The 23,616-nt window shown below is 39.2% G+C and overlaps 1 protein-coding gene across 1 annotated transcript in view; it reads left to right on the forward strand.

The window, feature by feature from the left end:
- The window catches only part of LOC117291211 (alpha-N-acetylgalactosaminide alpha-2,6-sialyltransferase 2-like), a 38,424-nt gene extending 15,427 nt beyond the window's left edge, over positions 1 to 22,997 (forward strand). Inside the window, exons 3-8 of the mRNA XM_033772851.1 lie at positions 13,023 to 13,182; positions 15,952 to 16,129; positions 17,313 to 17,478; positions 18,758 to 18,875; positions 21,091 to 21,236; positions 22,397 to 22,997. Coding sequence (XP_033628742.1) covers positions 13,023 to 13,182; positions 15,952 to 16,129; positions 17,313 to 17,478; positions 18,758 to 18,875; positions 21,091 to 21,236; positions 22,397 to 22,670 — 1,042 coding nt within the window. The 3' untranslated portion in view covers positions 22,671 to 22,997. The remainder of the gene's footprint in view (positions 1 to 13,022; positions 13,183 to 15,951; positions 16,130 to 17,312; positions 17,479 to 18,757; positions 18,876 to 21,090; positions 21,237 to 22,396) is intronic.
- Positions 22,998 to 23,616: the final 619 nt, after the last annotated feature.

A 23,616-nucleotide genomic window follows, 5' to 3' on the forward strand; every position in this document is an offset into this window, starting at 1 on the left:
CTAACGCCTTTAACTATTAAGTAGGGTTGAAATGTAGTATTAGATGCCTTTAGGGGTTTTTGACGAGGACGTCGTCGTCGTCAAAAACCCCTATTCAACTACGCACGTTCGTCCACGAAGAAAACACCTCGGAGTCTAAATTTGACATTTTTTCACTCATTTCTCAAAAACTACAACACCACAGCAAGTAATATTTTATAACTATTAAGTAGGGTTGAAATGTAGTATTAGATTGGGGGGGTTTTGAAGACGACGTCGATGTCGACAAAAACCCCTATCTAATTACGCACGTTCGTTTTAACGAAAACCCATGCACAGAGTAATTGGTCCAGAACGCGGTTAGAAAAACAAGAACAAATTTAACGCACGTTCTAACGAAAATCCCAAACCTCCGTACTTTGTGCGTGTACAGAGTAATGTGTCCAGAACGCGGGTAGGAAACAAAATAGTATAGACTCCTCTCAAGAAGTCAACAACTCATAGAGGTACATACTGTGTTGTATTACCAAAGAGAATATTCCACAATAACATGAAAATGACTGCATCAAGTTTACAAATTAAAAATTCAAATGAAGACCACGTAGTTAATTAATGAAGAATTTTTACACTTTTTTATGAGTAAAGCTTAGGTTCTAACAATTCAAACGCTGGATATTTGCTTCCAGAGCAGAGCCATTTGGCATTGGGTCTATTTGCACAGAGTTTATCATGTTAAGCTGTTGACTAGGGTAATTTCCTACTTGACTATTCGCACCTCAAACCCAGCTATCAAGAATTGTGGCTATTTCTGCCGCAAGCACAATATTAATTATGTTGTTGTGAATAGTAGTAAGCGACACAACTGGTTCACCAAACAGGTAGAGCACAGTTCATACTTCCTGCTAATGCGAAGTTTTCAAGTCAAGCGACACTACTGGTTCACCAAACAGGTAGAGCACAGTTCATACTTCCTGCTAATGCGAAGTTTTCAAGTCAAGGTGAAAATTTCGCAGGAGTTGAGCACAAGTCAACTGAAGCAAATTATTTGTTGTGAATAAATGTGTCGTCAAATTCAAAGCAGGAAATTAAAAACCTTGTACAATTTCCAGTCATGATTGGTCAAAACCCGATAACGTATTATCGTATGATAAGGACGGGTTTATGCAAAACAGTGAATAAATCGCCCCTAAACCAGCATACATTGTGTACAAATAGTTTGCGCTTTGCACTGTATCGCATACTTATTCATCACAGTTTCATAGCAACTTCGCACACATGCGCGTACACGCAAACTGTATCAATTTTTATGTAACAGGTGCTCGCGTATTAACTCATTTGTCCATAATGGTCTTGTTTACAGCGACATGCTACATAGACCTTATCGCAAATACCAATGCGCAAGCGCAGACTGTTGAATGAGGTGCATTGTGGGATAGATATGGATGAAATTTTGATACCAGCAAGACCACAATGCACCTAATTCCAAGCTTTACGCGCGCGCCCCGGTATTTGCGATAAGGTCTATGGACGCTGAGCTCATACGCGCAATTTAACGCACAAACAGCTTACGTTGAATCATTTACCTCCTCTGACCCCAGTGAATGCGCTTAAGAGACCATTCTAAGGAAAGAGTCAGTGGTCTCAAAGTATCAGTATTGTGATTAATGCACGAAAGAGAGGGGAACCTTCGAAAGCTAAAATGTGGCCCCTGATTATGTCTGGAAGTATCACTGACAGAAAATCACAAAATTTGGACAATTTTATCCGTTCGTTTCGTTAAAAAGGTATTCATAAATACCCGAGACAGTTTCTCTATATACACATATTGGTGGAGAGCACATCACGTGGGTGTGCATAAACTTTTTGTAATAGACCTTATCGCAAATACCAATGCGCAAGCGCAGACTGTTGAATGAGGTGCATTGTGGGATATATATGGATCAAATTTGGATACCAGCAAGACCACAATGCACCTAATTCCAAGCTTTACGCGCGCGCCCCGGTATTTGCGAAAAGGTCTATGCACACTGGAGCTGGCTTCCGCCTGTCGAGCGCACAAGATTATCGCGCGGAACGCAATTCATAGCTATCAGCGCATAATCTAAGTACGCGCGTACACACATACCATGCGCATCGAACAGATTCTTCACTAAGTTTTGGTAAAAAATATTTCAAACCTCGAATTTTCAATTGTTAAAGTGTCTATAACTGTATGTTTTATTGTTTTTTAACAAAAGGGCATTTATGAATGGGAATAAAATATTAGTGTCTCGTTCTTCAACATCCGTTTAAAACCTTGCAGGGTCGTTGCCGTGCGATAAAGGCCCTCGCCTTCGGCTCGGGCCTTTATTACACGGTCGCCGACCCTGCCGGCTTTAAACGTACGTTGAAGAACTCGTCGCTACCCCTTTATTTCCTTAGTTATTATCAATAGGAATAACAATGTTTGGACCCGCGGTCTTCACTGTGTTGGTGACTGGCGCTGTTAACGGGCCTCGCCTCGGTCCGTTAACAGCACCAGCCACCAACCCGGTCATTACCACGCAATGAAGACCGGGGTCGCACTGTTATTCCCTAAGTATGGACCGAGCTGACGAATTTATAAGGCAAAGTAAACCCAACTTAAAGGCCTATAGGGCCCCGGGCCAGTATATCCACAAAATTCCGCAGTGACGCTCACCTTTCTCCGCTTACTGTGCTAGTGTCAAATATCTGGCTAGCTTTCCGGAGCTATAAGAATGCAAATAAGCGAGGGTATAAACACGCTCAAGCATACATTCCCTGCTAGCTGTAAAAACACTTAACGAACGTAAGCGCATAATTGCCTGCTTCCGTAAGCGCCGATTCTTCCCTTATGGTAAGCAGAGCCATGTATCAATATATAATCACTTCGCTCATTCTGAATACTTTTGCTGATTCAAAAACCATTTTGCTTTTTCGTTACAGTTTTACTCATTACACGGATGCTTGTTGATGTAGAATTGTAAAGGTAATTACAATCAACATTACATCATTCATGTCATTCAATGTTTCACCACAAGACACATGAATGAAAGAACCATTTCAATTTTTCAGTAAAATGTGAATGAATCAATTTGTGTACTCAGAATCACTTCGCTGATTTGGAATCAGTTCGCTTAGTCTGAATTATATCGCTTATTTGGAAATCATTCGCTTATTCTGAATGATTTTTTTTTTGTCATTTAGCAACCATTAACGATTTCGCTCATCTTTCATTCATAACCATTACGCTTGTTGATAAAGATTATGAAAATTGTTTAAACTAATAATAAGAATAATAAAACAGTATTAATATAGTGCAATATGAATTGCCATTCCTCAAAACGAAAAGCATTACAAGAAAACAAAACTTATAGGCCTATGTTCCCCAATAAATTCCAAAACAAATAATAACAAAATTAGGCCAGACCAGCTGTTACCTTAATGAACCCAATAAAAATACTACAAACAACTATAATGCCTAAAGGATCTGAATAATTACTCTTTACACTAAAAAGTTAAAATTACAAGTATACACTTAACACTACATCTTTATGATTCACCACAAGACACTTACAGTTTTTACATGCATTGATAGTAGGCCTACCATTTCGATGGTCATTTATAAAATGTGTATGCCGTGTAAACTTCCAAATCTCAGGCAGGTGTTATCGTCCATGCACGGTCCACGTTTACTCGTACATGATGCCTTTGATCGAAGCCAAATAAGTAAAGAAACAAGTTTTTATGTTTCACATAGGTTTGTCTTCAGTGATAAGGTTTAGAAAGAAAAGGCTGGCACGTTGTGTTGATTGACAACATACATAGAGCGAAAACACTGCAAAAATAGTGCTATTTATTAGCAAAAAAGTGGTTGTACGTAATCAATCGAAGAACCATGTACATGGTAATGTAGAACTTCCTCCATAGTGCGTACACCCATAAAAGATCGTGCTGCGCGAGGACAAAATCAGAATCGTTTTATTTTCCACGACAGAAGCTTTTCAAAAGCCAAAAATTTGAAAAATAAGAACATGTTCTACTGATTGTGTTAATGTACTTACATATTTCTTTTTGTAAAAAAAATGTAAAATGTATGCAGTAATAAATTGATTCCGTCGAAATTTCCAGGAGGATTCGAACTCAGATCACCTGGGTAATAGCACCCGCGGTAAACCGCGGCCCCAATCGATCCATCAACACAGAATTGGTGATTTTATTCCTTATACAATAGTATATAAATTTATGACAAATAATTTCAAGATGACGTGACATAAAAAAATACTTCATTTGGCACAACTTGTATACACAGAGAATCAAAATCTGAACTTTTTTTGAAAATCGGACGTTTATTTTGGGAGATATGGTGTTAACAAGATTGCCTAATTAAATATTCATGTCATTATAACTCAGCTAATTGATTAAGAAATTAAACAAAACCAAGTTTAGTGATTAGGTCACGTACTAAGCTTCTAATCCATATATGACTCAAGTCTGTCATTTCTACCGTTTCTCAGATTACGAGTAAACAAAAATCGTGCATTAAACCTATGGCGTTTAGGCGGAAACCAAGAACAACGTTTCTAAAACGTTTTGAAAACTCGACAAAAACAATACCTGTTCCGACGGTAGGTCGGAACAGCTAATAAACTTCACCTGGACATGTTTTAATGGTAACCCATAGCAAACAACACAACAAAAATATAACACTACAGTATATACATACCATAACATTACACAGTGCACAGTGTAAGTTCACACAAAGGTCAGCACACACAGAGGCTAACGGACGCACGTGTGTGACAGTGCTGCCTGGCAGCGATTTTTTTTTTTCAAGGATGGTAAAGGCCAATAGATTTGCATACACGCTCCCATTGGCTGCCACGCACTTGACGCTGAATTATTCATCAGTGGGAGTTCAGCTATTGCCTTAATATACAACCACGAATTGTGTGTGTACCATAGAGCATGTATGCGCTGTATATTGCTCTATGGTGGTACATACCATGGAGGAAGATGATTGTACACGTATTATGCCTGCAATTCATATAGCTCTATGCTGCAATAACCTAAAAGTAAAATACACAATGTGTGGCCTACACTACATACGCGAACGAACGCCACCACGTCATAGCAATTCTCTGAACTTTGCAAAAAAACACTAGATTTGAATTTCAAACTTTAATAATTCACAGTTGACTGCGGCTGTTTTGGCAGTGCATCAACCTTGGCTCCATCATCAGTGTGATATGCCTGCAAACAGCTCTTATTTCGGGAAGTCCCATGATGGGGTTTTCGCTCAAATGGCTCTGCTAGGCCTCCATGCTGCCGTAAGCAAAAAACCAACACTTGCGGAAGCAGGGAATTCTGTGCTTACCTCAAGAGTATTTCACAAGTTCTGGGGGGATTTTGGCTTGTGCGCAAGTGCCTGCTCCACGTCAGCACTGGCAGCCCATAATTTCAACTGCTTGCAACATCCCGATACCATTACTTGGATCTCCGAGTATGGTTAACATTGAGATGAAGGATGTAGGAAAATTATTTGTAAAGAAGAAATTGTTAATGACTAATTTCTGATTTATACTTTGGGTTTTTGAATCTATTAAAAATTATACAACAAAACACAGCTTCAATAAAAGTACAAATGGACCTTCTTACATGAAGTTATGACTTTAAAACCATGAGTGGTGCACCATCAATACACACTTGGAAAACTGGGGTGTTAAATACTGAGACCGTAGGTGTTGTCACATAGGCCAATGGTGTTAAAATAACACTAATGTAATTGATTTGAAAGAAGTGGGTGTTATTTTAGCACTCTATGGTGTATTATTTTGATTCTCTTCTTTGCATGTGACAACACCCGTGGTGTGGATTTAAACGCCCCAGTTATTGCAGTACACTTGGACAACATTGCTCGCTTAGTTAACGGAACACGTTGCCTTGGATCGGATGAGTTGGTCTATAAAAAGCGTCTGTAACTGTTTTTTATAAAATGCACATGCAATGTCAAACATTTGACTCCCATAAATGGCCGACCGTATTAGTCGACGAGGTAAAAGGAAAACCGTGCAATTTCGAGGCATGTTTGTATGGATCATTGTATTCTACTTTTACAACATCTTTCTACCCACATGCATTTTATAACAAACGGTTACAAACGCTGTTTATATACCAACTCGACCGATCCAAGGCAAGGTGTTCCTTTAAACAACTGGTTACAGGAAAACTGGTAAGCTGTTTAGCTACGTGTGGTTGGGGAACTTGAACTTCATCTGTTTTTTTTTCGAAAAACAAATTGTCAGAGTATCGACTTATTATTTAAAAACATACACTCCATAAGTCCGCCCTTGCACCATAAAGGTTTTAACCAACAACCTTGAAACTATGAACTGCAAAGTGTCACAGAAGCTGATCTGTTATTTCCAGTCATTGTTTATCAATATTAAACTTACACATACCTGGATTCAATATAACCTCCTAGGTTCAATGACAATGTTGGACATGAGTATAATATTACCTTTTTGGTTTCGATTTTGAGCGTGCCAGAGCATTGAAGTAGAATATTGTTTATAGTCATTTCATGTATCTACATTGTAAGGCAATGCTTGTTTGTTTGTTTTGTTATCCGTTTAACTGTAATTTATACCGAACAATACATTTTTTTAGGTCATTTTACAAATGACCTGATTTTTAGGGGTTAAAGGCAGTGGACACTAAAGGCACATGACCGACCGACAAGTTTCTAAACTACATGTACAGTGTCTAGAAAGGTTTTACTGGGTGCGTTTGTTTAGCTTCCCTGGGTCGACCCCGGCCTTTTTTTTTTCAAGGATGGTAAAGGCCAATAGATTTGCATACACGCTCCCATTGGCTGCCACGCACTTGACGCTGAATTATTCATCAGTGGGAATTCAGCTACACAACCACGAAGTGTGTGTGTACCATGTATGCACTGTATATTGCTCTATGGTGGTAACGTATTAATTATGGCTGCAATACATAAGAACATGGCTCTATGCTGCAATAGCCTAATAGTAATACACAATGTGTATAGCCTACACTACGTACGCGAACGAACGCCACTCATAGTCATAGCAATTATCTGAACTTTGCAAAAAGACACGAGATTTCAAACTTTAATAATTCACAGTTGACTGCGGCTGTTTTTAGTGCATCAACCTTGGCTCCATCATCAGTGTGATATGCCTGCAAACAGCTCTTATTTCGGGAAGTCCCCAGATGGGGTTTTCGCTCAAATGGCTCTGCTGTCTCCATGCCTTGCCGTAAGCAAAAAATCAACGCTTGCGGAAGCAGGGAATTCTGTGTTTACGTCAAGAGTATTTCATAAGATAGTGGGGGGGGGGATTTTGGCTTGTGCGCATGCGTGCTCCACGTCAGCACTGGCAGCCCATAATTTCAGCTGCTTACCGCAAGGGCAAAGAATCGAAGCTTACGCAAGGGATTCTTTGTTTCTGTCAAGCGTTTTACAGGTTAGCAAGGGATTTTGGTACTCAACTTAAGTAATAATAATAATAATAATAATAATAATAATAATAATAATAATAATAATAATAATAATAATAATAATAATAATAATAATAATAATAATAATAATAATAATAATAATAATAATAATAATAATAATAATAATAATAATAATAATAATAATAATAATAATAATAATAATAATAATAATAATAATAATAATAATAGTAATAATAATAATAATAATAATAATAATAATAATAATAATAATAATAATAATAATAATAATAATAATAATAATAATAATAATAAGACTTGTAATGCGCACATATCCACCCTGCTGGGTGTTCAAGGCGCAGTAAAACCAAAAACAAAACAAAAACAAAACACAACACAAAGAAAAACAGACACAACAAAATTAGTCATTGAAAACCTGTGACATAAGATAAGTTTTGAGAAGAGACTTGAATTTTGCAGTACAAAGACAAGATCGAAGATTAAGTGGTAGAGAGTTCCAGATGCGTGGCGCGGCTGAAGAAAAAGACCTGTCACCCCATGAGTGTCGAGACTTGGGTTCAATGAGGAGAAGCATAGAACTTGATCGAAGATTCCTTGATGGAGTGTAAAATTGAAGCAGTTCAGAAATATAGTGGGGAGCCTTGCCATTAAGAGCTTTGTGGACAATGAGCATCAGCTTGAAGATGATTCGTTGAGAGATAGGGAGCCAGTGTAGTTGTTTCAGAATGGGGGTGATAGAACAGGATTTTCTAGACAGTGTCACAATGCGGGCAGCAGTATTTTGGAGCCGTTGAAGTCTGGAAATCTGGTTGTTAGGAAGACTGTAGAGAAGAGCATTGCCGTTGTCAAGACGAGAAGTAACAAATGCGTGAACGACCTTTTCAGTGGCACTTTTGTCCAAGTACTTGCGAATCTTACCTATATTCCTGATGTGATATGATGATAAACGAACAATGTTGTTGATGTGTGGCTGAAGTGTCATTGATGAATCAAAAATAACCCCTAAGTTCCGAGCTTTCAGCGAGGGAGCTATCCGAGCATCACCGATGGAGATGTATGGCACTGAAACCTTAGTTAACTGTTGACGTGACCCAAATAGAAGGAACTCTGTCTTATCATCATTTAACTTCAGGAAGTTTTGTTGTGTCCAACGTCGAATCTCTTGGATGCATTTCTCAAGTCTTGCAATAGATGCATTGGCGTTTTCTTGAGAAGATTTAAACGTGATGTATAGCTGAGTGTCGTCTGCGTACACATGGTAATTCAGATTAAATTTCAGGATGATGTCACGAATCGGTAAAGTGTATAGCGTAAACCACTGCGGGCCGAGTACCGACCCCTGTGGCACAGAGTAGTTCAAAACAACAGGGTCGGATATCGCGGTGCCAATACATACATGCTGAGTTCTATTGTAGAGATACGATTTGCACCATGCTAGGGATGTGTCCTCTATGCCAAGGTGATTCTGGAGCCGAGAGAGAAGGATGTTGTGATCGACAGTGTCAAAAGCAGCACTCAAGTCTAGCAGGACTAGTGCTGTAAGGTTACCATTGTCCATTGCAGAGAGAATATCGTTGCTCACACGGACTAGTGCAGCCTCGGTCCCATGGAAAGGCTTGTATGCTGACTGGAACACGTCGGACAGGTTGAAAGTATGAATGTGATCAGAAATACGTGATGAAACTACTCGTTCGATGACTTTTCCAAGATATTTTAAGTTTGCAACCGGTCTGTAGTTTTTGAATATCTCCTTGTCCAGGTTTGGTTTCTTGATGAGCGGCCTGATGTAGGAAACTTTGAGGCTATCGGGGAAACAACCAGAACTGAGGGATTCGTTTACAAGCTTAGTGATGTAGGGTACAAAAATATCGATGTTTTGCTTTATCATGGATGTTGACACTGGATCCAGCTCACAGGATTTTGAAGGAGATTTCATAATAACCCTTTGAATCTCAGCAACAGTCGCAGGCTCAAACACAGATAGTATACACTCTGGTTGAAGTTGTGGCAATGTCTGCGGCACGTTGTAAGGGACTGATGAAAATGATGAGCGGATGTCTGAAATCTTGGTGACAAAGAATTTCTGGAACTCATTTGCTAAGTCCTGGTCATTGTAAGTGGAAGGAAGGACAGGGGTTTTGGGTTTGAGCAACAACTCACCAATTATCTTGAAAAGCTTCTTTTGATCTCCTGAGGATTCTTGTACTTGAGATGAATAATGGATGATCTTTGCCTGGTTGATCAAATTCCTAACTACTTTACATTGGTTGCGATATTCTTGTCGTTGAATTGCCAATTTGCCATTTTTCCGCCACTTCCGAGTATTCTAAGCTTACACAGCTAGCACAGAAATTTTGCGCTTGTCGTGCAATTATAGGGCCCAATTTTATTGGCTCTGCTTACCGTAAACAAAGAATTTACGCTTGTGAAAAAGAAAATTCTTCGCTTACGTCAGTGTATTTCTCGGTTTAACAGGGGATTTTGGCTTGTGCGCATGCCTACTCCATGTTACGAGGAATTCTATGCTTACAAAGCTAGTGAAGAAATTTCTTGTTTTAATACACATGTAATGCAGACACACAATTATTGCAGTTCAATAAAACAATTATCGTTAAGGCAAATCTATTATTCTACACTTTGGTGATTCCTCTCATATTGGTGACGTATTTCCATCTCACATATCGGTGATACTTCACAATCCTAAGCGCAGAATTTGGCGGTAAGCAGAGCTATGAAATTTGGCCCAGAACACTGTCGAGATACAATTTCTCTTTGATGACCCTGCTTACCGCCAAATTCTGCGCTTAGTATCCTTATTCTCCGCTAATATGCAAGCAAGCGCCAATTTCTGCGCTAGCTGTGTAAGCGTAGAATGCTAAAGTTGAGTACAAAATCCCTCGCTAACCCGTAAAACGCTGGAAAGAAACAAAGAATTCCCTGCTTCCAAGCGTCGATTTCTACCCTTGCGGTAAAGCAGTTGACATTATGGGCTGCCAGTGCTGACGTGGAGCAGGCACTTGCGCACAAGCCAAAATCCCCCCACAACTTGTGAAATACTCTTGAGGTAAGAACAGAATTCCCTGCTTCCGCAAGCGTTGGTTTTTTGCTTACGGCAGCATGGAGGCCTAGCAGAGCCATTTGAGCGAAAATCCCATCATGGGACTTCCCGAAATAAGAGCTGTTTGCAGGCATATCACACTGATGATGGAGCCAAGGTTGATGCACTGCCAAAACAGCCGCAGTCAACTGTGAATTATTAAAGTTTGAAATTCAAATCTAGTGTTTTTTTGCAAAGTTCAGAGAATTGCTATGACGTGAGTGGCGTTCGTTCGCGTACGTAGGTTATTGCAGCATAGAGCTATATGAATTGCAGGCATAATACGTGTACAATCATCTTCATCCATGGTATGTACCACCATAGAGCAATATACAGTGCATACATGCTCTATGGTACACACACAATTCGTGGTTGTATATTAAGGCAATAGCTGAATTCCCACTGATGAATAATTCAGCGTCAAGTGCGTGGCAGCCAATGGGAGCGTGTATGCAAATCTATTGGCCTTTACCATCCTTGAAAAAAAAAATTCGCTGTCTGGCATACACATATGGTTTTACAAATAAAACGATCCAAATAGAGAGCTACAAAATCACAATAATTTGGCCATTAATGAGGGTAAAAACACAGAATAATACTCACAAATATCTCTACAACTCTATTGATCCCATATAAATAGGTTTTTGGATCATGGCCAGAGCCATGCTCCCTATAAAAATAGAGAGAATCACAGACCAAATAAATTAGTTGCTCTTCCAAGTCGAAGCTATAGAAAAAGAAAGTGAATGTCATGTGACATCCCCAAAAGTAAACTTTATTCAAGTCAAACAATGAGGGCGCACTTGGCGGATCTTTACAGTAACGAGTAATTGGTAGAGGTTAATGGTATAAAACATTGTGAGAAACGGCTCCCTCTGAAGTGACTTAGTTTTCGAGAAAGAAGTAATTTTCCACGAATTTGATTTCGAGACCTCCTTGAGGTCTCGAAATCAACCATCTAAACGCACACAATTTCGTGTGACAAGGGTGTTTTTTCTTTCACTATTATCTCACAAATTCGATGACCGATTGAGCTCAAAGTTTCACAGGTTTGTTATTTTATGCATATGTTGAGATACACCAAGTGAGAAGGCTAGTCTTTGACAATTACCAATAGTGTCCACTGCCTTAAACCAAAAAGGTATTTATGAATGGGAATCAAAGTGTGTTCAATTGGTTTTCAACTAGTGGTTTAAACCCGCCGATGCCTGGTTCTTGATACTTTACCTCTTCATAACACATTGATTTTCTTGATAGTGTCCACTGCATTTAAAGGAACTTTACATAATTGTTTTGCTAACAAAACAGTTGGCGGCAGTGTAAGCACCTTATTTTATCCATCATTTACATACAACTTTAAAACCATTAGAAGTTTTAGATTGATCGGCCATCTGGGTCACGAGAAAATGGTAAAAACTATCACAAAGTTTGCATGACATCGCACCTGTGAATTTGAACTCAGTCGAAGATGCGAGAAAAGTGGAAGCATGAACACCCTCGTCACACGAAGTTGTGTGTTTTCAGATGCTTGATTTTGGGACCTCAAAATCTAACTCTGAGGTCTCGAAATCAAATTCAAATATTTTAGTGGAAAGTTACTTCTTTCTCGAAAACTACGTTAATTCAGAGGGAGCCGTTTCTCACAACGTTTTATACCTTCATTACTCGATACCAAGTAAGTTTTTATGCTGACAATTTTGAGTAAGTACACATAGTGTCCAGTGCCTTTTAATAAATGTAAATCTTTGTTTTGAATTCAGCATGATTTCATTTGAAGGATTGACAGAGCAGGGTGTGGCATGAGATTCTTCATAGGTTTTCCCATAAGAAAGTAGCTTTTATATTAAACCCCTTTTAAAAGAAACCCCCTCATCCACTTTCATACAATCCCGAGTTGTGTTTGTTAGTTTTACAAGCACTGGGTGTTCGGCTTCCGGAAGTACGAACCTGGTGGAAATTAAAACAAAATGTATTGCAGTTGCTTTGTTCTCAATAAATTGAACGAATAATTGTCAAGATTGCAAAAAAACCATGATGACGTCATGATGACAACACTAAAACTTTATCAGTTAATGCACTGTAAATTTGATCTTGACTTCCCGTTCAAAACGGAATGTAAAAATTTCACAAATTCTGAACTCAAGAGCTACATATTTTGCCCATTGTTAGTGCCCAATGAGTTCACCTTAATATCGTGTAGATGGTGCAGTGCTCGTCCTCATTCTAGGTAGCTTCGTGTATAGTCTTTGTGCATGGCGTTTCACAGCATTATTTCCCCCTTCGATAAGGTAGGCACAATTTGTGCCCCCCCCCCCCTCCTCGCCCCCCCCCCCCCCCCACCCAGCGCCATGAGCACCAATCACTATCTCCCCCAACACCATAGCCAATGCTCTACAATGATTGATGTGTATTATTATTGAATATTCATCTATTGTTATAGGCTGGGCCCCTGTAGTCGTAATTCGACAGGATGGATACCCGACAAGTTGACAGATCGTTTCTTTCGAGATACCAACCCACAGGAGGGTTCCTTCATCAGTTTCCAAGGAGGACAGAAAGCTGAACTGACTTTCAGAATAAACCCAAACTACAACATGTCCGTAAGTGAATAACTAAACAGTAAACTATACTCCCTGTGTGTTTTTCATAAACGAATTTATACAAACACTTGAATAATCGGAAAGCAACTTGCCCGATTTCTAGTCCGAGTGTCTAACATTTCCATTCTAGTTACACACTGTTCCACACTCGAATCCTACATCGATTAGCTATTAGATAAGAACATTATGAAATCGTTACAAAACACCTTATGCTCATACAGAGTCGAGACTACAATCAGGCCCATCCTGAGGAAGGCAAGTACAGCTTCATGGACTCGCGGCTCGAGTTTGATGAATAATATTTAGGTTTCAACACTCTTGCTGTAAAATGACTGTAATCCTGGTTCATAATTCAAAAGAAAACAAGGCTTCTAATTTATATACAATTTGTGTCCCTTTCGGTCATTCTGTTCAGATAGTCATATAGTCCATATGGGACAATAATTGCCTTTCGATAACGGCTACTGGTAATTTTTGTTATTTTGTATTAGGTTCAAACGAACACAATAGCTTGTCATGGCTTTTATCTGGCTCAATGCTCACTGATTAGCTGCCATGGTATTAGTCCTCAACAATATATTCAGGATAAAAGACAATTTCATTTTATTTACCAAATGAGCGTCTTGTTGGTAAGACCACTTTTATTTGGGTGGTAATTTTTACCAACAATCACAAGCTAGTGCGATTTCCCCCATATTATGTTCGAGTGTGTCGTCTTAGGCGGCTGGAGGTCCGGTGGCTAACGTTAAATGGACACTTTGCTCTGGATCGGGCGAGTTGGTCTTTGAAAAGCGTTTGAAACCGATTGCTAAAAAGTACACATTGTTAAAAAGATGTTTAAAGTATCTACACAAATGTGCCTCGAAATTGCATGGTTTCCTTATACGTCGTGAACTAACACTCGGCACGCCATTTTGAAGGGTCAAGTTTTTGACAGCGCCATGCCACCAACCCGGTCATTACCACGCAGTGAAGACCGGGTCATCGCACTGTTATTCCATAAGTACTAGTTTAATGGACCAACTCCATTGATCCAAGGCAACGTGTCCCTTTAAAACACAAAGCTACGCTGTTTCTCAAAACGAATTTTGCTCTAAAGTTATATAAAGATACCGAAGTAAAAGTGCTTAAATGTAGGAATTGACAGCTATTTTAAAATGATAAAAATTAGTCACACTTAGCGAGGTATTCATAGAGTAGAGATGAGGGCATTAAATCAAATTTGGTGCTAGAACCAGCCGGTCACAATTTCCTCCATAACTTCCTGATTATACTTTATAATGGCCGATGCAACATCTATAGGGGCTATTGGGGCTGTATTTGTCTGTTACAGTGTAACACGGTCATGAAATTTTACAACACGTTGTTGTGGTCTCTAAATACAGCTGACATGGAGAATCGAAACCCAGTATTGTTTGTGTTGTAGTTAAAGGAACACGTTGCCTTGGATCGGTCGAGTTGGTCTATAAAAAGCGTTTGTAACCATTTTTTATAAAATGCATATGGTTAGAAAGATGTTTCAAAAGTAGAATACAATGATCCATACAAGTTTGCCTCGAAATTGCGAGGTTTGGGAGTCAAAATGTTGACTCCAATAAATGGCCGACCGTGATAGTTCGCGACGTAAAAGGAAAACCGTGCAATTTCGAGTGATACTTGTGTGGATCATTATATTCTACTTTTAAAACATCTTTCTAACCATATGCATTTCATAACAAATGGTTTTAAACGCTTTAAATAGACCAACTCGTCCGATCCAAGGCAACGTGTTCCTTTAAAGGAACATGTTGCCTTAGATCGGTCGAGTTGGTCTTTGTAAAGCGTGTGTAACCGTTTGTTATGAAATGCACATGGGTAAAAAGATGTTGTAAAAGTAGAATACAATGATCCACACAAACATGCCTCGGAATTGCACGGGTTTTTTTTTACCTCGTAAAAGGCAAACCTCGCAATTTGGAGGCAAACTTGTGTGGATCATTGTATTCTACTTTTGAAACATCTTTCTAACCATATGCATTTCATAAAAAATGGTTACAAACGCTTTTTATAGACCAACTCGTCCGATCCAAGGCAACGTGTTCCTTTAATCTATGTTTGTTATTATGGATTAAAAAGGTTTCGTATACTGTTGCCAATGACTAGTGCGTTTTTACACCCAAAATGGACAAATACAGGATTTCCGGTCAATTAAAAAAAAAATCGTCTCTTTCACTTTCGTGTGAAAATAAATGTTGAGCCAATGCTTGAATGTTGAAATCCATTGCCAAAAAAAAAAAAAAAAACATCAACAGCTACAAAATCCTGAGCGCTTCGATGACTCTGAACTTGAATGCAACTATTGTGAAAAGGTGGTTTATACTCAACATACGACTGGCGATCGTATAGTCTGGAATAGTCTTGAATGCTTATTAGCTAAATTAATGCAATAATGTCGAAAGAGAAGCTCTAGTTTGATTGAACTAGACAAACATCGCGTAAATTTAAAAACATGTTAATGAACTGGGGTGTATTTTTGTTTAATTTATAATAGTCGGAAAAGGGTTCAGGTGTTAACATGTTAGTACCATAAGTTTTGAAGTAAAGGAGGTAGTGGTACAGTTCCACATTGGAATTCGATATGGCATAGCCCTTTATGGTTCATGGTAGAAATAAAAAACTTCTTTGTAATATAATGGATAAACATTTGTGAAACCTCATCCATGAAAGTACTTTGCCATGAAACCTCTAACATAATTAAACCTTTTATAGTAATATTTTGTTTTCATGCAGACATGCCCTGATTCAATTCAGCAGAAGATGTTAAACAACAGCAAAGGAGTAACGATATTTCATCCAGAGATACACCAGTTAATAAACAGTCAACTTCTAAATAACACAGAATACACACGACTGAGACCGTACTATATGCCATTTGGATACAAAACAAAAACAAAGTTTGCATTTAAAGGTATGTATATATGAGCATTATGGTCCTTTTCGAAACCACGGCTTCGGCTTTAGATTCGGCTGTAGGCTCCGTCCTCTCGTCTGAAGCCCTGAGCTCGTACACAGAGCACGCTCAATTATTGCCCAAACAAACGCGGGGCCGAATCCAAAGCTGAAGCCGTGGTTTCGAAAAGGGCTTATGGCGTGTAAAAAATAACGTTCATTCACTAATTATTTCGGCTTTGTGTACAGCTACCACCTTGGAGATGTTATGGAGATGTTTGTATTTTTCCAAAATTTTTGAGAAAAATTAACTTGAACAAGATAATAGTCGATTTGTCATTGCAATATGCTTCGGAAGCAGTGGGTTTTGTTAACATCACATTTGCAACTACAAAAATCAAATTTTAGTTATGCAAGAATTGTTTTTCAAAATGACTGTTGTCATTCAGCTGTACTTTGACATGTTAAGCTTCTGTCTTATAGTGCCCTATTGTAGGAATAAATTGGGACATACATAAACCTATTTTTCCTATCATGTTTGCTCAGCAAGATTGGTCCATGCTAAGTAGATTTGTCTGCACAGAAAGTATATCATTGTTAAAGGTACTGGACACTTTTGGTAGAAACTCAAAACAGTTGTTAGCATGAAAACTTACTTGGTATTAAATGAGCAATGGAGAGATCTTGGTAGTATAAACGTTCGAGAAACAGCTCCCTCTGAAGTAACGTAGTTTTTATAGAAAGAAGTAATTTCTGACTAAAATATTTGAATTGATTTCGAGACCTCAGCTGAGGTCTTTAAAAATCAAGCATCTGAAAGCACACAACTTGTACGCAAAGGGTGATTTTTCTTTCACAATTCACTCGCAACTTCGACGTCAAATCGAGTTCAAATTTTCACATGTTTGTTATTTTGTGTCTAATTATGTTGGGATACACCAGGTGAGAAGACTGGTCTTTGGCAATTCTAAAGGTGTCCAGTGCTTTTAAGTGGACGAGTCATCCTTATCCAGTAGTTTTTGGTAATTGAAACAAGCAGCAGGGCTTTGTGAGAACGAAACTCTCTTGAGGATTTGTAGATTGAACTGAGCTTTCAGACTGATGCTAATAACTTTTAAATTGGTTCTTCGTTTTCGATTTAGACAATTCGGTCTTTTTTTATTTATTGTGTGGATTTTGCATATTTTTTGTTACTGTTTTAGATGTTCAAGACACCTTGAAGCTTTTTCCAGCTAAAGACTCTATTTTCGATTTTTCCGATGAGAAGCCACGTCCAAGGTGTCTGTCATGCGCGATTATCGGTAACGGTGGCATACTCAACGGCTCCAAGAAAGGAGAAGAAATCGATCGACACGATATGGTCTTTCGGTAAAAATGTCCTTCTTCTTTTTTTCTTTTTCATCTGTTTATATGGTTTAAACTTCATCAGATGCTTCAAGAGATAACTCTTCTATGAACACAGAATAATTGCAATAACGCAATCGATCGCAAAAATGGTGTGACCTTTTCCAATATTTATCTATGATATTTATCTAGGATCAATTAATTGTTAGATCAAAGTTGTGTTCAGGGGTAAACTGTTAACATGGCAACAGATGTTAGCGCTGTTATTGACTTTCTTATTTTGTTTTTAATAAAACATAAAATTTCTCTACTAGAAAGTTGTAGTGATAGTGCTCAAAGCAGTATAAGGGGTTCAAAAAGAACGCCACATCAGGCGGCCATCTTGGATGTTTCTGGTCGGTTCAAACGATTTTTTAAATATGGTGATTTCTATCCTATCAGACCATGATACTATACCATAAAAATGACCCAGAATGCCCTTTAATGGTATGGGTTTTGGTAGAACTTAGTGAAACCTAAATGGACATTGTTGGCAAGTTTAATTAAAACAGAAAGGTTTTTTATTTTGTTTTATTCGATTTGCTGTATAATGACTTTGCACATTTTCTTCTTGCATTTTATTTCATTCATTCTGGTCCTTTTAGCCAAGTACCCCACAGAGAGAAGACAAGAAAGGAAGTTTCGTTTTAGATGTGGGAGGAAAAACCCAAAATTGTTTTTAGGGAAAACCTGCACAGTCCAGTAGAAACTGACAAGCCAGTCCACACAGTGCCCCCGATGGGATTCGAACTAAGTTCCCAGGGGTGGAATACAAGGATAACCGACCATTTATAATCTTTGAGAAATTGTCTTGTTGTTTAATCTACTGTATTCTTAACTTTAATTGTATGCGCCTCACGTACACTTCGGGCACTTGTGAGATGATGCTACATTTTGTACCTCTTGCACCTCTTGTGCCAGTTGAAACCAACATGAAATGACTAGCACATGAGACTATATAGCACTTATCGATTGTGCCAAAAGCATGACAACCTCATAATACACGATGCACCAAACGGTTTAAATGAGTGTCACTTAAGCTGACGAAATGTATGATATACCACATAACATTTTTTAAGCAAGACGGTTTAACAAAGATTGCTCCTTGATAACGAATCTCCTTTATAGCTATGTTAGTTTGATACATTGTCATTTTTTATTTAACATAACCAATGAGCCATGGTTTCTCAAAGCAAAAGTGTTTTAATACCAGAGCTTTCTTTTTCTCTAATGATATAGTTGTTTGCTTTTATTGTTCAAACAGTGTGAATAATGCTGTCCGACGAAACCATATGCACGATGTCGGCAACCGCACAACGCACTATTTTTTCTTCGATAGATCTTTACGTGGGATGTCGGCAAATGATGTGCCATATGACAAGGTTTGCGTAAGGGTACAAGAGGCACACGTTGCTTTGGTTCGGGACTTTGGGCTTTAAAAATAATCGTAATTGTAATCGAAACGTTGGAACTTTATTAACAAATTTTGCGGACTAAAGCATGACTTGTGATACACAAGATTGCTGACCGGACCATGTTTGAGCTCACGAAGTAAATGGAAAACCACGGAATTTTGCGAGGTATCAGCACATTCTTTTTTTTAAAGATATGTCACACCTTGTTTATTTCATAGTTAACACTTATTATAGCCCACTTGCCCACCGAGGGCAACGTGCCCCTTTAGTAATCAGCTATATATCAATGGGTTATCAAGATATGTTCATTTAGACAAACCTCGACCTTTTTATACAATTTGAGTGAAAATTCAGATGGTTTTTAATAGGCCCAATCTTTTACAAACCGACACGGTTTTTTGTACAACTGTGACAATTAAAATAAAGGCTGCGTGCAAAGCAATATTTTGTAACTAATATAACACGCCGCAAGAATGAACGACTGCTTGCTTGCTTGTAATTGGTTGGTTGGTTGTTTGGTTGGTTGCTTGCTTGCTTGCTTGCTTGCTTGCTTGCTTGCTTGCTTGCTTGCTTGCTTGCTTGCTTGCTTGCTTGCTTGCTTGCTTGCTTGCTTGCTTGCTTGCTTGCTTGCTTGCTTGCTTGCTTGCTTGTGTCAGGGTCTACTGGGGTGTAGCCTGGGGTTGATGTGTGTATGTAGCCACAACACCGGGGTGAGGATTACTCCTCCGTTCAGATGCAGTAACAATTCACTCGGGAAAGAAAATGGAGTCTATACAGTCCAACTGATGGTCGTTGATTGTCTTATGATATTTTAATCAAACCCAATTAAATCCCCTACAACAAAGGTACAGAGAGACAATACATTTAGTTTGTTTTACAATAATCTAACTCACTTTTGTAATAGTTAAAAACAATACTAATATGATCAATTAATAATTCTGGACTTACCAGACACCTGGGATATAGGCACTAGCTCTCCTAACCGACCATGTCTATAGGCGTCCCCACGCCACAATCTGGGCTGTAATAAATACACATACTAATACAGTCACGCATGTGAATAGAATAGCCCTACAGGTGCACAGTGAAACTCATCCACTTACAAATAATGAGAATATGTTTTATAAGCCACAAATAACAGATTTATACAATGAAATGTAAAATAAATATCCACTCACCAGAGTCCACAAACGAAATTTGGTTGGATAACCACTCCCAGATATATTATGTTCTTCAATTCCACCGCGAAAGCGGTGGAAACTTTTAACGCCGTATTTTGATTGCCTCAAAGTCTTGTATAGTCTTCAAACAATGGCGACCCTTCCATGCAACTTGCACTGGTCAAACGTATAGGCAACGTTAGCCCTAGTGCAGAAAGAAATCACTCCGCGCGCAAAAGAAAACTACATTTGTAGACTTATCAGGGAGTTAAAATACCCAATGACGACCTAATTAAATATTAAATGATAACTTGTAAATCCCACGTTACTATTAATGTGAAATTTGAAGACAAACTAATTTTCGAACCAATTTGATAAGACGTACTACATTAAGGCAATGTAAGTACCTACAAAGCGAAGCAAAGTGGCTTGCCGCGTTAAAGGGGCTGTGATAAATGAAAGTTGCCAGACCCCGACACTTGCTTGCTTGCTGGCTTGCTTGCTTGCTTGCTGGCTTGCTTGCTTGCTTGCTTGCTTGCTTGCTTGCTTGCTTGCTTGCTTGCGTGCTTGTTTGCTTGCTTGCTGGCTTGCTTGCTTGCTTGCTGGCTTGCTTGCTTGCTTGCTTGCTTGCTTGCTTGCTTGCTTGCTTGCTTGCTTGCTTGCTTGCTTGCTTGCTTGCTTGCTTGCTTGCTTGCTTGCTTGCTGCTGGCTTGCTGGCTTGCTGGCTTGCTTGCTTGCTTGTGCTTGCTTGTTGCTTGCTTGCGCTTGTTGCTTGCTTGCTTGCTTGCTTGCTTGCTTGCTTGCTTGCTTGCTTGCTGGCTTGCTTGCTTGCTTGCTTGCTTGCTTGCTTGCTTGCTTGCTGCTTGCTTGCTTGCTTGCTTGCTTGCTTGCTTGCTTGCTTGCTTGCTTGATTGCTTGATTACCTGCTTGCTTGCTTGCGGGCAAAAGTGCAAAATGATTATGTTACAAAAACCAGTTTGTGTGGTTCTTCTTCTTCTTTTTTCTTTTTCTCAATCTTTCAGGGCTTGATTTATGTATTTCTACCATGTCGTTATAATGACTATAAATACATTGCTGGAGTTGTGATGGGAAAAGACCCAAAGATTAAAGTTGCGGCAGATACGGTACGGATTCTACACCCAGACTTCGTTAGATACTTCCACAAGATGTAAGTGATCGTTTTTTCCCCAAATCATTGGCACCAGACTCAATTTCGTCAATATTGTTGATGAAACGGGACAGCATACTTGCAAGGTTAAATCCATTGTTTCCTTTTTTAATGTGCACGTGCTCAAGAAGTGCGTGTTTCACAATCATTCCCGATACATCTGCTGCCACCTAGCGTTCCTAAGTCACCAAATACTTATGGCTTTAATATAGCCTAGCTTGAGCATCTTACGTCACACTTCAAAGTTCGTGTATTACGTTGGAGATCTGCCGATGAGCAATCCCTGCCATCACCTTTCACCCAAATATATTTCACATTAACCATTGCAGTCAAATCCTACGTACCGCAACCGGTACATGTATAACACAAAACAACGCTTATGCATCATACACAGACGACCAAAAGTGCAGCTACCACACATCACATCGGACCAATCAAAGCACAGATAATGGAAAGCTAACGTCAATGCACCTATCCAATGAAATCACTGTATCCAATTACCAAGGCCCGTCTTTTTTCCCCTACGGATAAGGACAGGGGACCAGTCTCATATAGAGTGCATTCGATTAGCTTACCCGGGTCGACCCCGGTCTGCCCCGGTACGTTCGAATATTGTTGACGTCATTCCAGTGGCTTACCCGGGTCAGCCCCAAGTGGCCTGCTTGTGGAAAGGGTCACTTGGGGCTGGCCCGAGGAGCATGACGTCACCACGAGAGGGTGAGGGATCAGTCGATTAGCTCTTGTCAGGGGCACACCCGCGTGAGCACCGCGGGGTCGATACGGGGAAGCTAATCGAACGCACCCAGTGTCTCCTTGGGTGTCTGTAACCAAAAGGATAAAAACAGACACCGGTCTTTAAAAAACATTATGGATAGTTAATACAAACACTGAAACCTGCGAAACATAAAAACTCAGTTGCCAAGGTTTAGTGAGGCCGCTATAGGCAAGTTTTGCACACAAAAATTATGCACGAAATATCGGGCTATATCAGCAAACGAATAGAGGCAGAGATAAATATTTTTGAATAGAATGATTGTGATACACGTGAGCTTTCAGATGGAAGCGTAGTATTTTTGAGGTTTGTGTTTTCTTTAGTGATAACTTTAATTATAAGTGACTGTTTTTGTTTGTTCTGTTTTGTTTGTTTGTTGTTTTTGCAGTTGGATTAATACACCTAAAAAGACTTTCCGGCCTTCAACCGGTGCCATTATGTTTCTGACGGCACTGCATGCAGGATGTGATAGCGTGAGTGTCTATGGTATAGGCCATACTGACGACTACACGTACTATTATTATGATGCTAAGTTTACATCAGTTAACTGGAAACGATCAGTCCACGACACCCTGGCTGAATTGTATATTCTACAAGGTTTAGATAGAATTGGAACTATTGACTGGTACAAGCGCGATGTCTCGTCATTTAGAACAAATTAAGATGATATTTTATTTTGTTTATATAAGTTTACGTGTTTATTTCAGACAAAAACCCTTCAACTCAGGAGTAGCACGGTTATTGCACCAAGCGATTTCCTAGATCTACTCTCACACTTGGGCGAACATTACGCTTGCCAATGCCTTTACGAACGTTTCCAACGCTAACGCACGCTTTACTTACGTTACCAATTCGACGGCGAATGACCGTCATCGCAACATTCGCTGAAATTTAGAAACTGGTTTCTAAATTGACCGATCTTGGGAACAATTTGTGAACGTACCGAATTTGTGAGCAACGCTCACGAAGGCACGGCGAATGTTGCGAGGTTTGAGCGATTGTTAACCATTCCGTTCGTAATCACATTTGCTACAATATTCTCTGAAGTGTTAAGCCCGGTTCATACTTCCTGCGAATGCGAATGCGAAGCGAATTTGACGTGAATTTGCCCTCACACCCTCCTTTCGCAGCAATATTCGCAAGGGAGTAGAGCAGAGTTCAACTGCTGCGAATTGTTCGTTGCGAATTTGTGACGTCAACATTCGCTTCGCATTCGCATTCGCAGGAAGTATGAACCGGGCTTGAGAGTAGCATAACAGCGCCCTCCAAAACATCTTCATAAAACTGATTAGTTCGCCAGCAATTCTCTTGTGCAATTTTTCAATTATTGTCTTTTTGGTTTAAATTGACAACCTTTTGTAATGCCATTGTGTGTATATTGTTAACTGTTTAAGACCAAAAGTGAAAACATCTAATATGGAACTGTTGGTACACTATGTGGCATCATCAGACTTAACGGCTAAACCCATTGCATGCATTTTTCTCACTGATCTCTTATTACTGAGTTTAGTGATTGTTCTCAATATCTTGCTATACGTAAACAATGGGAACCTAGCGTTCCAAAGACTCCCACTCAGAAAAATATTTACACAAGTTGTGTAAAAAAAT

Source organism: Asterias rubens, chromosome 1, assembly GCF_902459465.1.
Source record: "Asterias rubens chromosome 1, eAstRub1.3, whole genome shotgun sequence".
NCBI lineage: Eukaryota > Metazoa > Echinodermata > Asteroidea > Forcipulatida > Asteriidae > Asterias > Asterias rubens.